The following is a 17236-nucleotide window of genomic DNA, read 5'->3' as shown; positions in this document are numbered from 1 at the left end:
GACAATAAGACAAATCAGCAAATATATAATAAAATGAATAATGTTAAGTGTTAAGGGAAAAAAATGAAGCAGAGAAGGGGGATAAGAAATCTGAGAAAGGAGTGGAATTTTAAATCGAGTGGCCAGGTAAGTCCTCACTGAGACATGGCATTTGGATTAAGTTCTGAAAGAATGGAAGGAGCTCCTCGTGGGCATCTGGGGGGAGAGCCTTCCAAGCAGGGGAAATTCCAACCGGCAAAGGCCGTGAGGTGAAAGTGCTTGTCATAGTTGCAGAGCACTGAGGGTGCCCCGAGGGAACCAAGGAGGCGAGAGTAGAGGGAGATGAGATCAAAGGGGTGGCAGCAGGCCAGGACATAAAGGACCTCATAGGTAAGAAAGGAAGCCATTGGCGTGTTTTACGTAGGGGAGTGATATTTCTCCCGGCCACAGGATCACACTGATCACCAGTCCTATCAATACAGTTTGTATTGTAGCATTGAGGATATCATGCAGGGGTACTCAAATGGTAAATGTATCTGGGCTTCCTCGAGTAATAAAAGGTGCTCATATTACCCAGCTCAACCTCAGGTTTTTAGCTTTTCCGCATCTTCTAAGTTAACTAAAGGGCGGAGAAGCCTGGCTTTGCAATTCGCAGCTGGGGCTGAGTTTCACGTCACAACCCCCTCCCTTGTGAAGCTACTGCCCAGTTAAGCCCATTTGAACAGCGCACAAACGCCGGTGCGGGTTATCAGTCAAAACGCGTGCGTCGCAGGAGATGCGAGCTGTGCACGCCGGGAGTTGTAGTTCCTCCCCGTCTCGTGCTGCGAGCCCGGCCCGGACCCGCGAGCGCCCCCAGCGGCGCGCAGGCTCCGGGAGCGCAGCTCCTGCGGACGCCAGGAGCGTTTCCTAGCAACGGGGGAGCGGCCACGTCACAGCGCGGGTTCTAAACGCTGCTACCCTCCGTTGGGCCTCGGTGTGAACCTTCAGTCACCTGCCTGCTGCAGGGAGCACTGCTCACAGCCCCGTGTCCGTCTGTCCTTACCCGCCTATCCTGCCCCAGGTCGCTGACCGCAACCTCCCCCGCGACCTCGTCTCTGAGGCTCCGGCCGGCCCGGCCGGCTCTCGTCCCCCGCGCCCGCGGAGCCCACCCCGCGACCTCGGCCAGACGATGCTGGAGTCCATTCGCGTGACGGGTGAGTGCGGAAAGGGCAGGCCGCTGGGCTGGCTGGGCGCCGCTGTCTGTCCCGCCGCTGGCTCGGTCCTGACAGCCCCGAGGCCCAGGTAACGGTAGATGCGGGCTCCGTGCGCGGAGATCCGGGACCAAGAGATGCTGCGGGGGAGGGGGGGCGATGTGCGGAGGGGGACCAAAACAGTCCCTTTTCCTTTTGTCACTTATTATCATGCACAGATTACTGGCCCTTCAAATGCACAGTCTAAACACGCATTGTTAAATTCTATTTCAAAACACAGTAGGTATGTCAGTAGGCATTATACTGCCCTAGGACATAATTTTCTAGACTGCTCATAAAAATCAGAGCTAACCAAAAGAACACATTTCTGCTGCTTATTTGTATGCGCGCTCCCATTAAGTCAGTAAGGCATTTTTGAGATGATGTTTCTAAAAGGTCACTTTAGTATGTACTCTACCTAGGTCAGAAAGTTTACTGACTTCTTTATTTTTTAAGTAACTATGGATATTAATCATTTAAAAATTATCGCACATATACTAGGATAGTTCTCTAGCCACGTTCCCAGCATTTGGTTCTGTATAACGTTTCTTCGAGACAGGGCTCGTGGTCGTCCGGTGTTCTGAGGAAGAGCAGAGTAAGAGGAAATGCCAAATTCTAACACTCGGCATCACTTCAAGGCATTGCAGTACCTAATAAACCACTTTTTCTCTGAATATTTTAAGTGTAAAACTAAATTCCTTTCCATATATTCATGGTCTTGATTTTGCACTACTTTATTTCAGTTCCGTGGTATAAACCAGGGGGCAGATTTTGCTCGGCCATACCATTGCTGGGGTTTATCTCATTGCGATGTTGACAGGGGACACAGACAGTTACAGGATCTGAGATCTAAGAGGCCACTTAAATTGGCATTAGATTTTTTAAAATGTGATGTGATGTAGATGCTATTTGCATCTTAAAAGACAATGAAAATGTTGAAAATGACTTAAAAATGCCATCCCATCTTTTTGTCTTGGAGCAGGGCTCCCAGCCGTGGCTCTGCAACATTGAATTGATAGAGAACGGTTGGTTGTGGGGCTGTTCTGTGCACGGTGGGGTGTTTAGCAGCATCCCCGGCCTCCCTTACCCAGCGGTGACAGCCAGAAATGTCCCCAGACATTGCCAAGTGTCCTGGAGGGCAAAATTCCGCCCCCCCACCCCCCCACTCCCCCATTTGAGGGCCACTGCCTTATACAGTTAGATTCTGTCAGAGTGACAGATTTTAGGTAACGATTTAGAAGTAAAATCAATTAAAATAACTTCCCCAAGGCACAACAATCCTTGCAGGGAGAGTGTATGAGTAAGATAGTACTAGAAAGCAGATGTTCTGACCAGCTAGTCAGCGATTTTTTTTTTATATGCAGAGTTGGAAGTCTGAAGAGAGCTGCTTTATAGAACAGTAGACACAGATCTCTTGCCTCAACTCTCTTCCTGTAATTTAATGCAGGGCATGTATCAATCTCTAGCGCTTCATGTTGAATACCTTGAGAGAGAGAATTTGGCAGTGAATTTCTATAGTTTATTAAAAATTCAAACAGCCATTTGAGACAACTCAGGCCTCAAATTTACAGCCTCTTTAAAAAGAATTGACCAGGTCATTTTTCAGTTTCCCCATTTCTTTGACATAGTGCTTGACCAGTTAGGATGATAGCTCCGGAGCCCTAGCCCAGCTTTCATGGCCATACAGAAAGCCCAATTAGGATGGCCAGATGCTTTATGGAGAGCATTTAGCTGAGAACATGTCCCCTCCCCGTCACTATCCCCTCACTCTTCACTGATGCCCAGGAGGCCCGGTCCTGGCTAGCAGGAGAACTTAGTTATGTGGGGTGAGAGTACTGATGGAAATGTGCGTGCGTTTGATTTTTCAGCTCTAGAAGCGCCATAAAGTTAGGACAAACGTGTTTATTTCAGGACTGAGCAATTAAATGTTTCTGAAATCACTCCCTATGTGATATCTTACGCACTTTTGACTTATTAGTCATGATTTCATATAACCTAAATACAGCATTGTGGTGTAACTGCCGATTAGGAGAACTATAGTAAGAAAGTTGTGTGTGCTGTGTATGCGCTATATGCTGTGTGAAGTGAAATCAAGTCAGAAAAGGTTTCTCTGCCTTCTCACAGCTTTTTAAAGAAGATAGTTTATTATACTAAAGCCACGAAAATGTTGCTGGTAGAATGCAGAATTAATTGCTTAATGTTAAATTTACCTGGGAAATCCAAATTTAAAGATTCTAAGTATTTTCCCATTTATGTTATTTCATGGAGTATTTCTATAGGAGCTGAATAAAATAATTGAATAAAATAATGATACTGATCATTAACACCGGCTGCACTGGTCTCAGCACTTAAAAGATTAACTTTGTTGTTCCTCGCACCAATACTATAATGTATGTAGCTTATTATCCCTTTTTACAGATAAGAAACACAGCACAAAGTTCAATGACTTGGTCAAGGTCACAGCTACTGATAAAGATTCAATTCAGCTGAGCTCCATTCCCAAGTCCACGTTCCCAACCACTAGGAAAGGCACGACACTGTTACAAAGACTATACGACACAAATTCAACATGAAGATCTCATTTAGCAGCAGTGGCACATTATCTGGTAGCTCACTCAAGTTTTTTAAGTTTTTATCACAGACAAGTCTGTAAATTTTGGTCTGAAAAGACCATATTTTACTAAAAAATTGTTTGAAAATAAAAAATAAGTCATTGAGCTCATTCAATGAGTAGCAAGTGCTGTCAGAAACCATATAAGACTACGTCAGTTTATGGTTTCTTACTGCCCCTATTTTGTATGTGACATAGATGTGATCGATGCGTCATCTGGAAATGAAGCTCCTTTGTAACAAAGGTGAATGTTTAAAATACCAGAGACCAACGTCTTCTTGAGCTCAATGTGCGGACTTATGGGATGAAACACTTGAGCACAGTGCTCCTGTGTGTCCTGCAACAGTAGTAGGCACCTGCCATTAACACTTGTCTACAACACCACTAGTTGTTTCGTCTTTTAAAAATATTTTTAATTGGTTTGAGAGAGAAAGAGAGGGGGAGAGAAAGAGAAACATTCATGAGAGAGAAACATCAATGGGCTTCCCCCCTACTCCCTACACACATCCCCTACTGGGGATTGAGCCCACAACCTGGGCATGTGCCCAGACCTGGCATCGAACGGGCAAACGGGTGACCTCTGGGGGCATGGCAGGACACTCAACCACCTGAGCCACGCTGGCCAGGGCAACTAGTTGTTTCATTTTCTTATGCTGGACTGGTATGACTTGTTCTCAACCACCAGGCATTCAAATCTTATATTGTTTCTCGCCTCTCAGATATTCTCTTCCCTTTGCTACATCCTTGCATGATCAGAGCAGCGAGCAAAGACTAACACAATGTCTCCGTAAGGGATCATACAGTTTCAGTGTCGGGGAGGCCATCATACAACAAACGTAAGGCCGCAGCCATGGCATGTGCTTTGAAGACCCTCCCACAGGTTCCTGAGCAAATGGTGTTGAAGTGAAGGACGAGGAGAAGTGTATCCAATAGAGGGGAGGGAAGAACTCGCCAAACATAGGGACAGTGTGAGGAGGTGCTGGGTCTGGAGGGAGAGGTGAGCGTGGGGCTGATGCGTGAAAGGAAGCTCCAGTGGACTGAGTCCGGGAACTGTGCAGGGCGCGGCCGCGGCAGAGCTGACCACGAGTGACCACGTGTGCCATGGTGAGGGGTTTTGTGTTCATCCTAAGTGGAAACCAGGGGGAAGTTCACTGCTGTTCTAGATGGTGTTTAGTGCTTCTCTCACCACAATCATCATTTCTGGCATTATAGAACACTCTGCATATTTTCAACTATAAAACAATAACACCACAACAGTTTCTGACCAAAAAACAAGTGTCACGTTATAAAGAATCATGGCCACTAACAGAGTAACATGAGGTGCTCTTAGCTGGGACGGTGGCATTTTTAGGAATCCTGGAATACAGTTGTGTTCCTCAGTTCCTGGAATTGTAATAGTAGGGTCTTTTCGTCTCATTTTTCAACTTACAGTTGAGAAACTATAGTGGGTGCTGTTGGATTTAGAGATGATATAATTAACTAGAGGCCCGATGCACGAAATTCTGCCTCTCGGCCCTGCGGCCCTGCCCACTGGTCATTCCGGAAGGTCGTTCTGCCGTCCGGTCTAATTACCATATTAGCTCTTATTATATAGGATAGCTTTTCTATTATAATGCAGACAGTTGGGGAACAAATGTGTTTTCAAAGATACTGATTTTTCATAAATCATTTTTAAAAATTAAGGTGTAACTTACATTCATTAAGGTTCACAAGTCTTAAGTGTGTCGCCTGATGAATTTGCACATATGTTACCACTACCCAGAACAAGATGTCGAACATTTCTTGCACTCATTGCCCTGGTACCTCCTCCTAGTTATAACCCCTCCCTCAAAGATAACCACTGTGCTAACTTCTGGTTTTGAACTAGATATAAATGGAATTATGTGGCATGTGCTCTTGATCTGGTTACATTTGCTCAGTATTACCTGTAAGCTTCATCTGTATTGTTGCTTGCAACCACAGTTTGTTCTTTTCATTGCAATATACTATTCTATGGTATGAATATACCACAGCTTAGTCATCCTTTCTACTGTCCACAGAGATGATATCTTTTGAGGTTTAATTAATTTAATCCCCAAATAGGATAAACACTTGATCTTATTTGGGGATTATTTTGTTTGGCTTAGCCTTTTCCTCTCTTTGTCATCAAGCAACCTGTTGTTTTGTGGTGAAATTACCCCAGGTTCTCAGGTTTCATAAGTATTAGTGAACCATATAAAATTGTCGTCTTGTGGGTCAAAATCGGTTGAATGGTAGTTTTCCACTAGGCTTTGTTTCTGGTGATGTAATCTTCCTTTCAGCCCGGGGCCTCCTAATTACTGTGAAACCTCACCTCTTCACAACCCAGAAACACTGAGAGCCAGTGCGCAGTGCTCCCCGCTCCCCGTTCCTCTAGAAGAGGAATGAGAGGCACTGATGGGCTTGGTGATTAGACTGATGTTACAGAGAGGCAATTGAAAGCGCTGGGAATGGACGCCAGGGCTCCTGGTACCTTTGCTCCCGTTCTAGATACAAACGGAGCTTTCATTGTGTTGGTAATCTCAGCGCACTCACCTAGTTGTGTGAATATACTGAGTATCAGTTCTAATGCAATATTTCCCTTTTGGCCTCAGTTTGAGTAATCAGGTTGGGATGAATGATTTCTTTGATCAACAAATCATGTTCATTTACACGCCCCCCACCCCCGCCCCGGTTCTAGTGCAGCAGATTTCGAATGGCTCAAATGCCACTTTAGTGACTTTTAATATGAGAATGTTTGATTTTTTTAGTTACCTTATTACGCTTCAGAGGGAAAATGACTTACACTTCCCCCAAAATTTAAATTTTTCGGGAAAGAGGAGTTAGAATAGGATGTTCTTCAGTGAAACTCCTGATTGGGCTTTTACTATGTTCTTATGCAGATTTAAAGGTCATTTTTCTTAAACAATAGTATTTAAAATTACAAAAAACTTTCAGGTTCTCTAATACTTTCCATGCAACTGAAAACAAGGTTCGTGTGCCTACTGTGAGAAATTAATTTATATCCTTCTTGTGGGAGTGACGGGCCACCTGCCCACGTTCATGAACTTGGTGGGATGTCAACATTTGGCAGGACTGGCATTTACTAAATCAAAACCCCGGGGGCGCTCCCAGACTTGACTCAGCAGATGGGGCTGAGAAAGGGCGGAGGCTGAGGCTCTCAGGCAGACCATTAGCACGTGAAGGGAGATGCTGCTCCTGCTGGGAGGGGCTGTGTCACACGCTGTCGCACGCTGCCACCTCTCCGCCCCGCTCCTCCTGGAGGGTTTGGCAGATGGTTCCGGACTTCGTTAAAGTACCCTGGAGTGTGCAGGCTGTTCGAGGTGGGACAGAATGACGAAGGGACAGGTCACTGGTGCTCTATGACAAAACAGAAGAGCTCTGTGAGCTCCCGCTTTGGTCACAGAGCTACTGAGTCTTAGGAACCAAAGAGCGCACTTTTCCTTGAATGTTCATTTTTAAAAAAATCAACACAACATAAATGTAATAACTGTCAAAGTTAGAAATTCCTCAGAGTAGTTTTCTGCATTGACTTTCATTGGGCAACTTCCCCCCTTTTCAAGCGAGAGCCCCGTTACCTCCCTCGACCTTCCTGGCCGTGCCCAGTCCTCACCTGACTTTTCTAGGTGTGCGATCCCCTGTTCTTATCTCAGTTCTCTTGCTCTTTCCCTTTTAGTGTCCATTTCAGTCTTCCTTTCTTATCTCCTGAACTCCTGGTGTCTTTGGAGAAACTGACCTTGCCCGTGGGCGTTGGGGCTGCAGCCTGTGACCTGGTGTTCCTTAGCCCATGTTTGCCCGGCCTGCCCAGCTCAGAGTACCAGCCGGCAACACTTAAGTCCGAAACCCGAGGAACCGGGACCCACCCCCCGCCATGAGAGTTTGTTTGTCCCGTTTATTTTTGGCTGGTCGTTAGCATTGATTGAATGGCTTCTTTATGCAGTCAACCTTCAACTTGACCTGTGCAGTGTCGCTCCTGCCTCTCACCTCTCAGCTTGGACATGCAGTAGTTTAACCCCCGCAAGTTCATACTTTCATGTTATTGTCTAGACACCAGAATTCAAACTTCACATGTTGGCCTAGAAAATGTTAAGTAGGACTTTTAAGTACCTTGCATGTTTGGATTATTATCCACTTTTGACCTGGTACTGTTTCTTTACCCTCAACCCTATGAATTTCTGGACTTTAAGTAAACACATTTAGAGCAAATGTCTCTACCTTGCCACTGTCTTCGGATGAATATTTTGTTGCAGGAGCTGTCCTGTGCATGGAAGGATGTTTAGCATCATCTCTGGCCTCTACCCACAAGATGCCAGTAGCTCCTCCGCATAGTGTGACAGCAGAATGTCTCCAGACATTGCCAATTCCCCATTATATTTCCACTGGTGCGGTGTCTCCTCATGTAAATACAGAATGCTTCCAGAACTACTAACACCTGCTGACCTACCATGGTTGGAGAGTGGCATGTTCAAGGTCATGCTGTCCATTCAGTGTACATTTACGGAATGTCTGCCAGATCCCAGGCTAGATGTTGGAAAGAAAGAGAAGACTAAGACACGGTCCTGGGACCTATCTTAGTACATCAGTATCCACATTACCACGTCTTCCTGGGAGCCGTGTTCTCTGCAGAGGAGAAGTGATGTGTGTTGTGCATGTAGCCGAGTTAATCCTGAGTGGCTGTGGATAACTGAATGAGTGACCCTACACGAGAGAATGAGCATGGATCCTGTGACCAGACACACCTGCATTCAAAACACAGTTTGCTGTTTACTGCTCTCGTGTCCTATAACCTTGAGCCAATTACTTAACATTGCCGAGGCGTGATATAACGTACAGTTTTGGTGTGAAATCCCAAACTCACATAAGCATGGCAGCAGATGATGGCGCTATTGTTGTTATTATTTATTCCTACTTATTGTGGAAAGGATCCCTGAATGCCTCATCTTGAATGGGTGAGTGACAGATGTGTGTGGATAAATAATTTTTAAAAAAATGTAATAAAGCGTGTCTTTCTTGGCCAGGCAGGCACTCGTCCAAGTCAGCCAGCATCGAACTGGCCTCAGCGGGAGGGGCTCAGGGTTGAGGGCTAGAGGCACCACAGACCTGGGAGCGAGGCTTGGTTGAGAACCACGATGCGTCCCGTCTGCAGAAAGGAGTTAGAACAGGATAGTGACCAGACTATGCCAGATGTACAGGTAGGGCGTTAGCTGGAGCCTCGTTCAGACAAGCAGAATGAAGGCAAACGCAGCCGCTGTCAGTGTAGACTGAAGCTGAAAGCCCTGAGGCTCTGCTGAAACCCCCTCATCGGTTTCTCTTCACGTTGCTCTTCTCCTCTTTCAAGTCTAGGTTATAGCTCCTGCTTTTCACATTTAAGCTTCTACTCCCTTGTGTTACTATGCAGGTCTTCCTAGGACTGCCTCGCCTTTGGAGCCGGATTAGAAGCTGGTTGAAGGCAGGAACCATGCATTTGTGCAGATGTATTGTAAGAATAATTAGTCGTATTCCAAGTATTTGTGGAAAGAAGGGGTGCAAATCCAGTCTTAGAGCAGCACCTGAGCAGCAGTATATCAAGTGATTCTTGTCTCTTTAAGCCACTTGGGAAGTCTAAAGACAAAGTTGACTTCTCCTTAATTTGTCACTTGATATGCTGGTATCTATGTAATAGTCATTACAATTTTTTTTCAGACATGGCAAGAAAAATCCTTGATTTTCTTTCATCTTAATCTATAGCCTAGAATTAAGAAAACCAACCAGCTAATGTTGAGTGACATTACTAAAACATGCTTGAACATATGCACATCAATTTTAATCTTAAAAGTGGTTTTCAAGGTCAATAAGGCAGTGTTATTCTTCCTTTACCGATGGCTACCTTTGTATAAACTATCTGATTTCAAGATTATATTGGCTCTGAAGGTGACTCGGACTTAGGAAATCCCCGTTCTTTTGGTAGAGTTGAGTATTCAGATTATTTGCATGCGCTGTCTCACATCTATATTAAACCTTGATCATCCAGATGGTTTGGAGCTGTGGACCTCTATAGATCACTCAGAAGCGACAATGTTTAGCATGACCACAGTTTAGTAACGTCTCCTTTTAATGCTTAAAAGGTCTTTTCTAAAGATGGTTGCACAGTTATAAAGTCTGCAGAACCTTCAGCACCCTTCCCATGTCATCAGCAACTCGCTTCATGTGGTGTCTTTGTTATTTCTTGTGTTTGATTTTGTTTATGGACACAGAAAAGCTTCACTGGCCCGAGCAGGAGCTGGCCCAGAAGTCTGTGCTGCACGCAGAAGAGGCCGCGGCCGCGGACCGCCGCAGGAGCACCTCCCAGCTACCGCCCGGGATCCTGAAGGACATTTTCACCACTGGCACCAGCAGCTACAATGTCCTCCTCCAGAGCAGAGAGGAGAAGAGGCATCCGTCGCAAAGGCAGCCTTCCTCCGCCCAGCCCAAAAGATGTAGGAAGCCCAGCAAGTCTCCCTGCTCGCCTCACAGCAAAGAGCTTCGCAAGACGAAGGCCCTGGTGCCGGGACTGAGCAACGGCGCCTGGTGCTGCCTCGACAAGCAGTCCGCTGCCCTCATCACGAGCGCCCTGTCGAGTCCTGTGGCCTTTACACATGGTATCTCTGTTACAGGGAACGGCATAGCCCTGACACCCAAATCCAAACACAAGGTCAAGCAGCACCATTTCTCCCCTCTCCCCAAGCCGAAGCCGCTGCCCCCGCCGCAGCTGTGTCGGAGTTTTGAGAAAGATGATTCTTCTGGGAAGAAGTTTTGTATTCTGACTGCCATAAAGCCCACCAACCTGGAGAGGGAGAAGCTCAGGTTCTTCAAGTCCGACTACACCTACGACCCGCAGTTTGAGTACTCGAACCCCTCTCTGCCCAGCGTGCTGGCCAAGCACAGCCACGCGTCGGACCGGTTCCTTAAGCAGGTAAAGTGCCCCTGCAGGAGCGGTGTTTCATGGTTACGTAGCTAAACAGTTAATTGCCGTCTTATAAAACGAAAAAAGACTTTAAAAGTATTGCAGGTGTTTACATGTTATAGTTAATCCCCATCCTGTCCACCTGGACACGTGACAAGAAATTTCCAGGTAAGTGGCACAGCCTCTATGTAAACTCCTTCACGCTCCATAAAGAATCTGCTTCATCGACTCCGTGGCAGGAAGACTCTTTATTAGATTTTTGTTGTTGTTGTTAATCCTCTCCTGAGGATATTTTTCTATTGGTTTTTAGAGAGAATGGAAGAGAGAGGGAAAGACAGAGAGAAACATCAAAGTGAGAGAAACACATCCATTGGTTGCTTTCTGTACGAGCCCTGACCAGGGCCCGGGCTGGGGAGGAGCCTGCAACCAAGGTATGTGCCCTTGACCGGAATCGAACCTGGGACCCTTTGGGCCGCAGGCCGATGCTCTATCCACTGAGCCACATCGGCCAGGGCAGGAAGACTCTATATGAGGAAGAAAGCTTCAGATCTGGCTCCCGGCTTTCCTGTGGGAGTTACAGGCCTGGGCTGTTAGTGAGCCCACAGGCAAGTGCAGCCCTTTTCCATTTGAGCGGAGGAAATGGGCTGACTGGTTCTGCTTGGCTCTGGACCGCAGTCTCCAGTTCTCCTGGTCGGATCCCACCGCCAGCCGGCTCAGGCCCCACACACATTGGGGCCACGAGCTTTCTAGTGCTTTGCTCACCTGGTTTATCGCCATCAAGTCAATATGTAGGCGCTCATTTAAAGAAGAAAAGGATGAAAGTATAAAAGTTATCTTCAAGGTTCGCCAATCCTATGTGACTGGCATGAGCAGCACTTTCCAGAGTCCCGTTCAGACACGCAGCCCATAGCTCTGTGGCATGCGTGTTAGGGCTAAACTGCTCAGGTACCTGAGCTTCACCTGCAGGACACGGTGCGACTGGCAAAGGCAGGCGTTTGGTGAAATTAACCTCGCACCGGCTGTTCTGGTGCAGCAGGCTCGGCGTGGCTTTGTCGGGGCTGCACGGCCTTGGCAGGCTGGGTAGCACGCATGGCTCCACCGGCCTGGGCCGCGCGCCCTGTGGTGGCGTTTCTGCCGCATGCAGTTCTTTGGTTTGTACCAGCAGATTTGGTGGTGTTAAAACTGACATGCCATCTGACCAATCATTTAAGCCATTAGGTAGAGCTTATTTTAAGATTAAAATAATTTTAATATTGCTATCCAATTTCCTTTGCTAGAAGAGACCTTTTCTACCACACCTCTGTTTTTTTAGAGGGCAATCAGTTTTTATTTAAATGTGCTGAGATTGTGCCAAACATTAATTTAAAAAGTCAGCTGTTGCTTTTATCCCTATTTTGGCAATCACTTTGTGATTTTTTGTTGGAAATTGCAATTGATTGAATGTGGGGATATCACATTTCAAATTTATGATAATTATTAAAAAGCTGTTTGCTTTCCCCTCCTAGTGCTGAGAGGAAGGGCTGAGATTTATTCGCCAACACTTTCTCATTTGGAGTCCCACCCCGACCCTGCCAATAGGGAGAGGTTTCCTGCCACTAAATCCAAGCGAATGTTCTCTCATTTCGGTGGGAGGCGGTGAGGGAGTATCCGAAGCCGCACAGACTGAGAACTGACATGACTTGGCCTGTGGCTCCACAATCCGTGCTTTCACCCAATTCCGCTGTTATCCTATTCCTTAGACTGTATTTCTCAAAATAACTGTTATTTGCAAATACACTACGCTTTTGATTACCCATATTAATGGAAGGAAACCTTTATATGGGTTAGCTCAGGTGGAAAGTCCTTCCCTGCTCCCTCCCTGGACCAGCTGTCGCCAGGGCAGCCCCCTTGCTCTCCTGCGGTAACAATGCCACCCGGGCCGCAGATCTGCAGGAGGGTCAGTAAAGGGAGAAAGCGCGGTCAGAGGAGGAAATGCAGTCATAGAGGAGCCGTCAATGGTGATATGAAAAGGAGCGTGTAGGAGGAGGTGATGTTTAAAAACAAACACCTCAGTGAGAATACACCACCGAATTGACTTATAAAGAAGAAGGCTTTTGAACCTTTGATTTGGTCCCAGGCATCTTGCATGGTAACCTGTTGGGGGAGCGACGCAGTGAGGAAAGACGAGGGACTAAGTATTGAGGTGAAGACAGATGTTACAGCCAGTGACACAGGCTTCATTTCTTATGAAAAGATCTGTCCAGGAGCAGAGCTATGAGACTTTTAAATATGACCCTCGGAAAGCAATGTCTTGCTTTTAAAGTTTAGAGTAGAAGTGGAACAGGTGACTCGTTGTCGTTTAATCCAGTATTTTCCAGCCACATTTGGCCACGGAGCCCTTTTAAAATGATACCTTGTCCACCACTTTTCCATAGGAACAGTTTGGACAGCACTGGCCTAGGAAAGAGGACTGTGACTTCCGGGGGTGACCTCCTGGGGTGATTCAGGATGGGGGGGGGGCTCTAGATGGTAGAGTTTATAAAAGGGGGGAATGAAGGGAGGGTTGGAATTGAGTGGAGGTCAAACCAATAACCTTAAATTCGAAGATTAAAACCCAGCCTTTAATTCTGTTGAAACTTAGATACGATACACAGTCATATGGGAAATAGACAACAAACCCATTCACAGTCTCTCTCCCTGTCGCCTCTATTTCTCTCTAACTTTGTCCTCACAACAACCGTGTGAGGTAAGTAGGGCAGACATCTTCATCTCCATTTGCCAGCGGAGGAACTCAGCCTGAGAGGGAGGAATGACATGCCTGGGCTGTCACAGCCCGTGAAGGGCAGGCGCCAGGTGAACAGGCCGGCTGGCCGCCCATCTCCTGCCCCGCCGCACCCGTGTTCCTATTGCACCGAGCGACACGGCAGCTGAGCAGGGAGATGGCTTTAAGCACATGACTGGTGAAGTGGCTCGTGACGGATGGTCAGGTTTCCAGCCTGCTGAGCCGTGGACAGACCAGCAGGCCAGCCCGCAGCAGGTCCCTCCCAGAACGTGTCAGAAGCTTGTTGTACCCGAGACAATGCTGCACAGTTTGTACGGATTTTTCATTTCCTGGGGTAGTGGTTTAAAAGTTACACAGTGCTATTTGATGCACTATACTTTTTTATTTATTATTATTTTTTATGTTACTTTTTAAAATAGATTTTTATTGATTTTAGAGAGGAAGGGAGAGGGAGAGAGAAACATCAATGATGAGAGAGAATCATGGATCGGCTGCCTCCTGCACCACCACCCCCCCCCCCCCCCCCCCCCCCACTGGGGACTGAGCCTGTAACCTGGGCATGTGCCCTTGACTGGAATTGAACCAATGACCCTTTAGTCCACAGGCCGACACTCTATCCACTGAGCCAAACCAGCTAGGACTGGACTATTCCTTTTTAAATGACAGCTTAAGATAAAAGTCACATGCCATGCAGTTCACCCACCGACAGTGTACAGTCAGTAATTTTCAGTATGCTTAGAATTATGCAACATCACCGCTATCCAATTCAAGGACATTTCACCACCTCCTCCAAAAGAAACCCTGTACCCATTAGAAATGACTCACCGTTTGACACCAACCTCTCAGCCCTAGGCCAACGCCAGTCTACTCTCTCTTATTCTATGGATTTGCCTGTTCTGGAGATTTCATATAAATGGAATCATTCAGTATGTGGTCCTTTGTAACAGGCTTCTTTTACTTAGCATAATGTTGTCAGGATTCATCCGTGCTGTAGCTGGTATCAGGGCTTTATTGTTGAGTAGTACCCAAGTGTGTATCTATCACATTCTATGTACCCATTCATCAGTGGGTTGTTTCTGCTTTTTGGCTGTTATGAATAATGCTGCTGTGAATATGTGTGCACATCTTTGTGTGGACCTCTGTTTTAAGGTGTCTTAGGTGTACACCTGGTAGTGGGTCATGTGTAGTTGGCCATATGGTGGTAGATTGTGTAGTAGTGAGTCATTTGTGTTAAAGAGAAGCGAACACATTGGAATCTCGGAGGGAAGGCGGGGAGGGTGGGTGGGAGGTTATCAACCAAAGAACTTGTATGCATATATGCATAACCAAGACAATTGGGTGGTGAAGGCCTGGGACAGAGGACGGGGGTGGGTTGGAGGGGGTTAATGGGGGAAACAGGGGGACATATATAATTATTTTCAACAATAAAGATTTTTAAAAGAGAGAGAAGTGAATACAGAAAGAGAGTAGTATTTGTAACTACAGGTGTTTGTGAAAGTATGTGCAAGGGCGTGAAAGCTGCTTAGGATCAGAAAGAGGCAGTGCCTCAGTTGTATTTTCATTTAGGATCAATAAACACAGACACAGTCACGATAAATGAGAGTATTGCCGGCTTATTACTCCCCTCGAAGTAACGGGAGGCTGTTCACTTCCTCGATCTCTTCCTTCTCCAGTCTATCAATATCATGGAGCTGACTTTGCAGAAATACGGAAGCTACGAGAAGTTCGAGCAGGCCACGGGCGGGAGCCTGCTGACCAAGAGTCGGATCTGGAGCCACGTCAGGAAGTACATGATGAAGGAAGGCTGCCTCGGGGAGGTGAGTCCTGGCTCGAGCGCCGTGGGCATGTAGCCCTCCTCAGGGTCCGCGGTGCTGGATGCAGGCTGTGTCTCTCCAACCCTGTCTAGCTCCTTAAATTAGTCACGCAGATTTCTGACTAAATACTGTAAGTCTGATTTCCCATTGCATGGAGTTGTGTTTAGTTTCTTTTCTTACCGCCATTCCTGTATCGCTTGTGGGAACAGGTGAGTGGTTTCATGAAAACGGTCAATGAAGAGATTGCTCTGGTGGCCCCTCCCATTGGAAGCCAGGTCCTGGCGTTGAGTGTGGACATAGCTCTGGCCCACAGTGAGCAGGCCTCCGCCTGCACCCGCCCTGCGTCATTGCAGCCAGGCTGAGCGCAGCGGGACAGGGCCGGTCAGTCCTCGTGTCTTCCCCGCAGAGCCCTTGCCTTCCTTCCAGTCCAGGAAGGGCCCTGAGGTCCCACAGGTTCAGCATCGGAAGGGCCAAGGGACTGGCCCTCAGTTCATCCTCTTGATACTGGGAGCATTCGGGTGTTCCTGGGGCCTTGTTCCCCCACCTTCACAGTTGCTGACGTCTCTTTACCTTCCCTGTGACCCTCAGGTCGTGGTCCACCTCACCGAGGACCTGCTCTCCCGTGCCTCTATGACGGTGGTCAACGGCTGCCCCACGCTGACCATCAATGTGTCCACGGCCCGTGAGCACTGGCTGGAGGGAATGCTGAGGCACGAAATCGGTAGGGCGGCCCCTGCACCGTCCCGTGTCATACCGAATGAACTCCACAGACACGCCCTTTGTAATGGGGTGTTCGTTGTTGTATTTGGCAAAAAGCAATGGAGTTAGTTATTAGGCTTCACTTGAACTCGAGCTACGCTGACTCATGTCCCATTTCAAGTTAGGTTTTCGGGGCCCTGTGCAGCAGCATTAAGCTTAAAAAGTCACTGACCCCAGGATTTTGGTTCCTTGACCTTAAACTGAAGGAATTGAATGACCTGATCTCTGAGATTCTTTTCAAATATCAAGCCTATGATTCTTCCCTTTACAAAAATACAAAAATAACCTCTTCCTAGGAGCCCTGGAGGGCGGGAGGGAGAGGGAGGCAGTGTGCTCCTTCCCATCAGAGGCTTCGGGGGGCTGGCTTCTGCTGTTGGGGTTGATTTGGGCTGAGAACGGCTGGCAGGGTCTTGGGGAAGGAAGTAGACTGGCGTTTCCTGCTTCCACGGCCCCTCCCGCAGGCACACATTACTTCCGGGGCATCAACAACCTGCAGCAGCCCTGGGGCAGCTGGACAGGCCGCCGGAAGCACGAGCTGAAGCCCAACAACCCCACGGAGGAGGGGCTGGCGAGCATCCACAGCGTCCTGTTCCGGAAAGACCCCTTCCTGTGGCGGGCGGCGCTGCTCTACTACACCGTGTTCCAGGCCAGCCGCCTGTCCTTCTGCCAGCTCTTCCAGGACATCGGGAAGTTTGTCAAGGACCCCAACACGCGGTGGGATTACTGCGTGCGGGCCAAGAGGGGCTGCACCGACACGGCCCAGCCAGGTGGGTGGCCCCGGGCCGTCGGTCCTCTGACTTGGGGTGGGGATTAACAGGAAAAACAGGAGTGATGAATGTGCCCGCCGAACCCTCACAGGCTTAGTGATTAGGAACCACTCACTGTGGTTCACCAGTTGTCCCTAGAGTATTTGAAACCAGTTCCAGACATCTGTCCCTTTACCTGCAGATACTTCTGTACGCGTCCCTAACCGATAAGGACAACTTGTTCACAACCCCCGGGCTATTAGCATAGCTAACCAAATCCACAACGTCAGAGCACAGGACTCCAGTAGGTGGGTTTCAGTCCACTTAACAGCAACATTTAACCAATTCACACGTTATGTCATGGTGGGAGGAGGGTTTTCTTTGTAAATGAACACTT

General features: G+C 47.6%; 1 protein-coding gene across 2 annotated transcripts in view; it reads left to right on the top strand.

Annotated features, from left to right (window-relative positions):
- Window positions 1-17236, top strand: part of MATCAP2 (microtubule associated tyrosine carboxypeptidase 2) — a 32102-nt gene that overhangs the window by 10658 nt on the left and 4208 nt on the right. The window contains exons 1-5 of one of the 2 annotated variants that reach the window (XM_070424791.1): window positions 929-1172; window positions 10071-10768; window positions 15194-15337; window positions 15923-16055; window positions 16555-16860. In XM_070424791.1, the coding sequence (XP_070280892.1) occupies window positions 1148-1172; window positions 10071-10768; window positions 15194-15337; window positions 15923-16055; window positions 16555-16860 (1306 nt within the window). In that variant the 5' untranslated portion in view covers window positions 929-1147. Of the gene's footprint in view, window positions 1-928; window positions 1173-10070; window positions 10769-15193; window positions 15338-15922; window positions 16056-16554; window positions 16861-17236 lie in introns of those variants that run through there. The other variant, XM_070424792.1, reaches the window with a different exon arrangement.

The sequence above is a fragment of the Myotis yumanensis genome, unplaced genomic scaffold (assembly GCF_028538775.1).
Source record: "Myotis yumanensis isolate MYYU_CA2020_CCGP unplaced genomic scaffold, mMyoYum1.0.hap1 SCAF_9, whole genome shotgun sequence".
In the NCBI taxonomy this organism is placed as follows: Eukaryota; Metazoa; Chordata; class Mammalia; order Chiroptera; family Vespertilionidae; genus Myotis; species Myotis yumanensis.
This window is presented reverse-complemented; position numbering and strand designations above follow the sequence as displayed.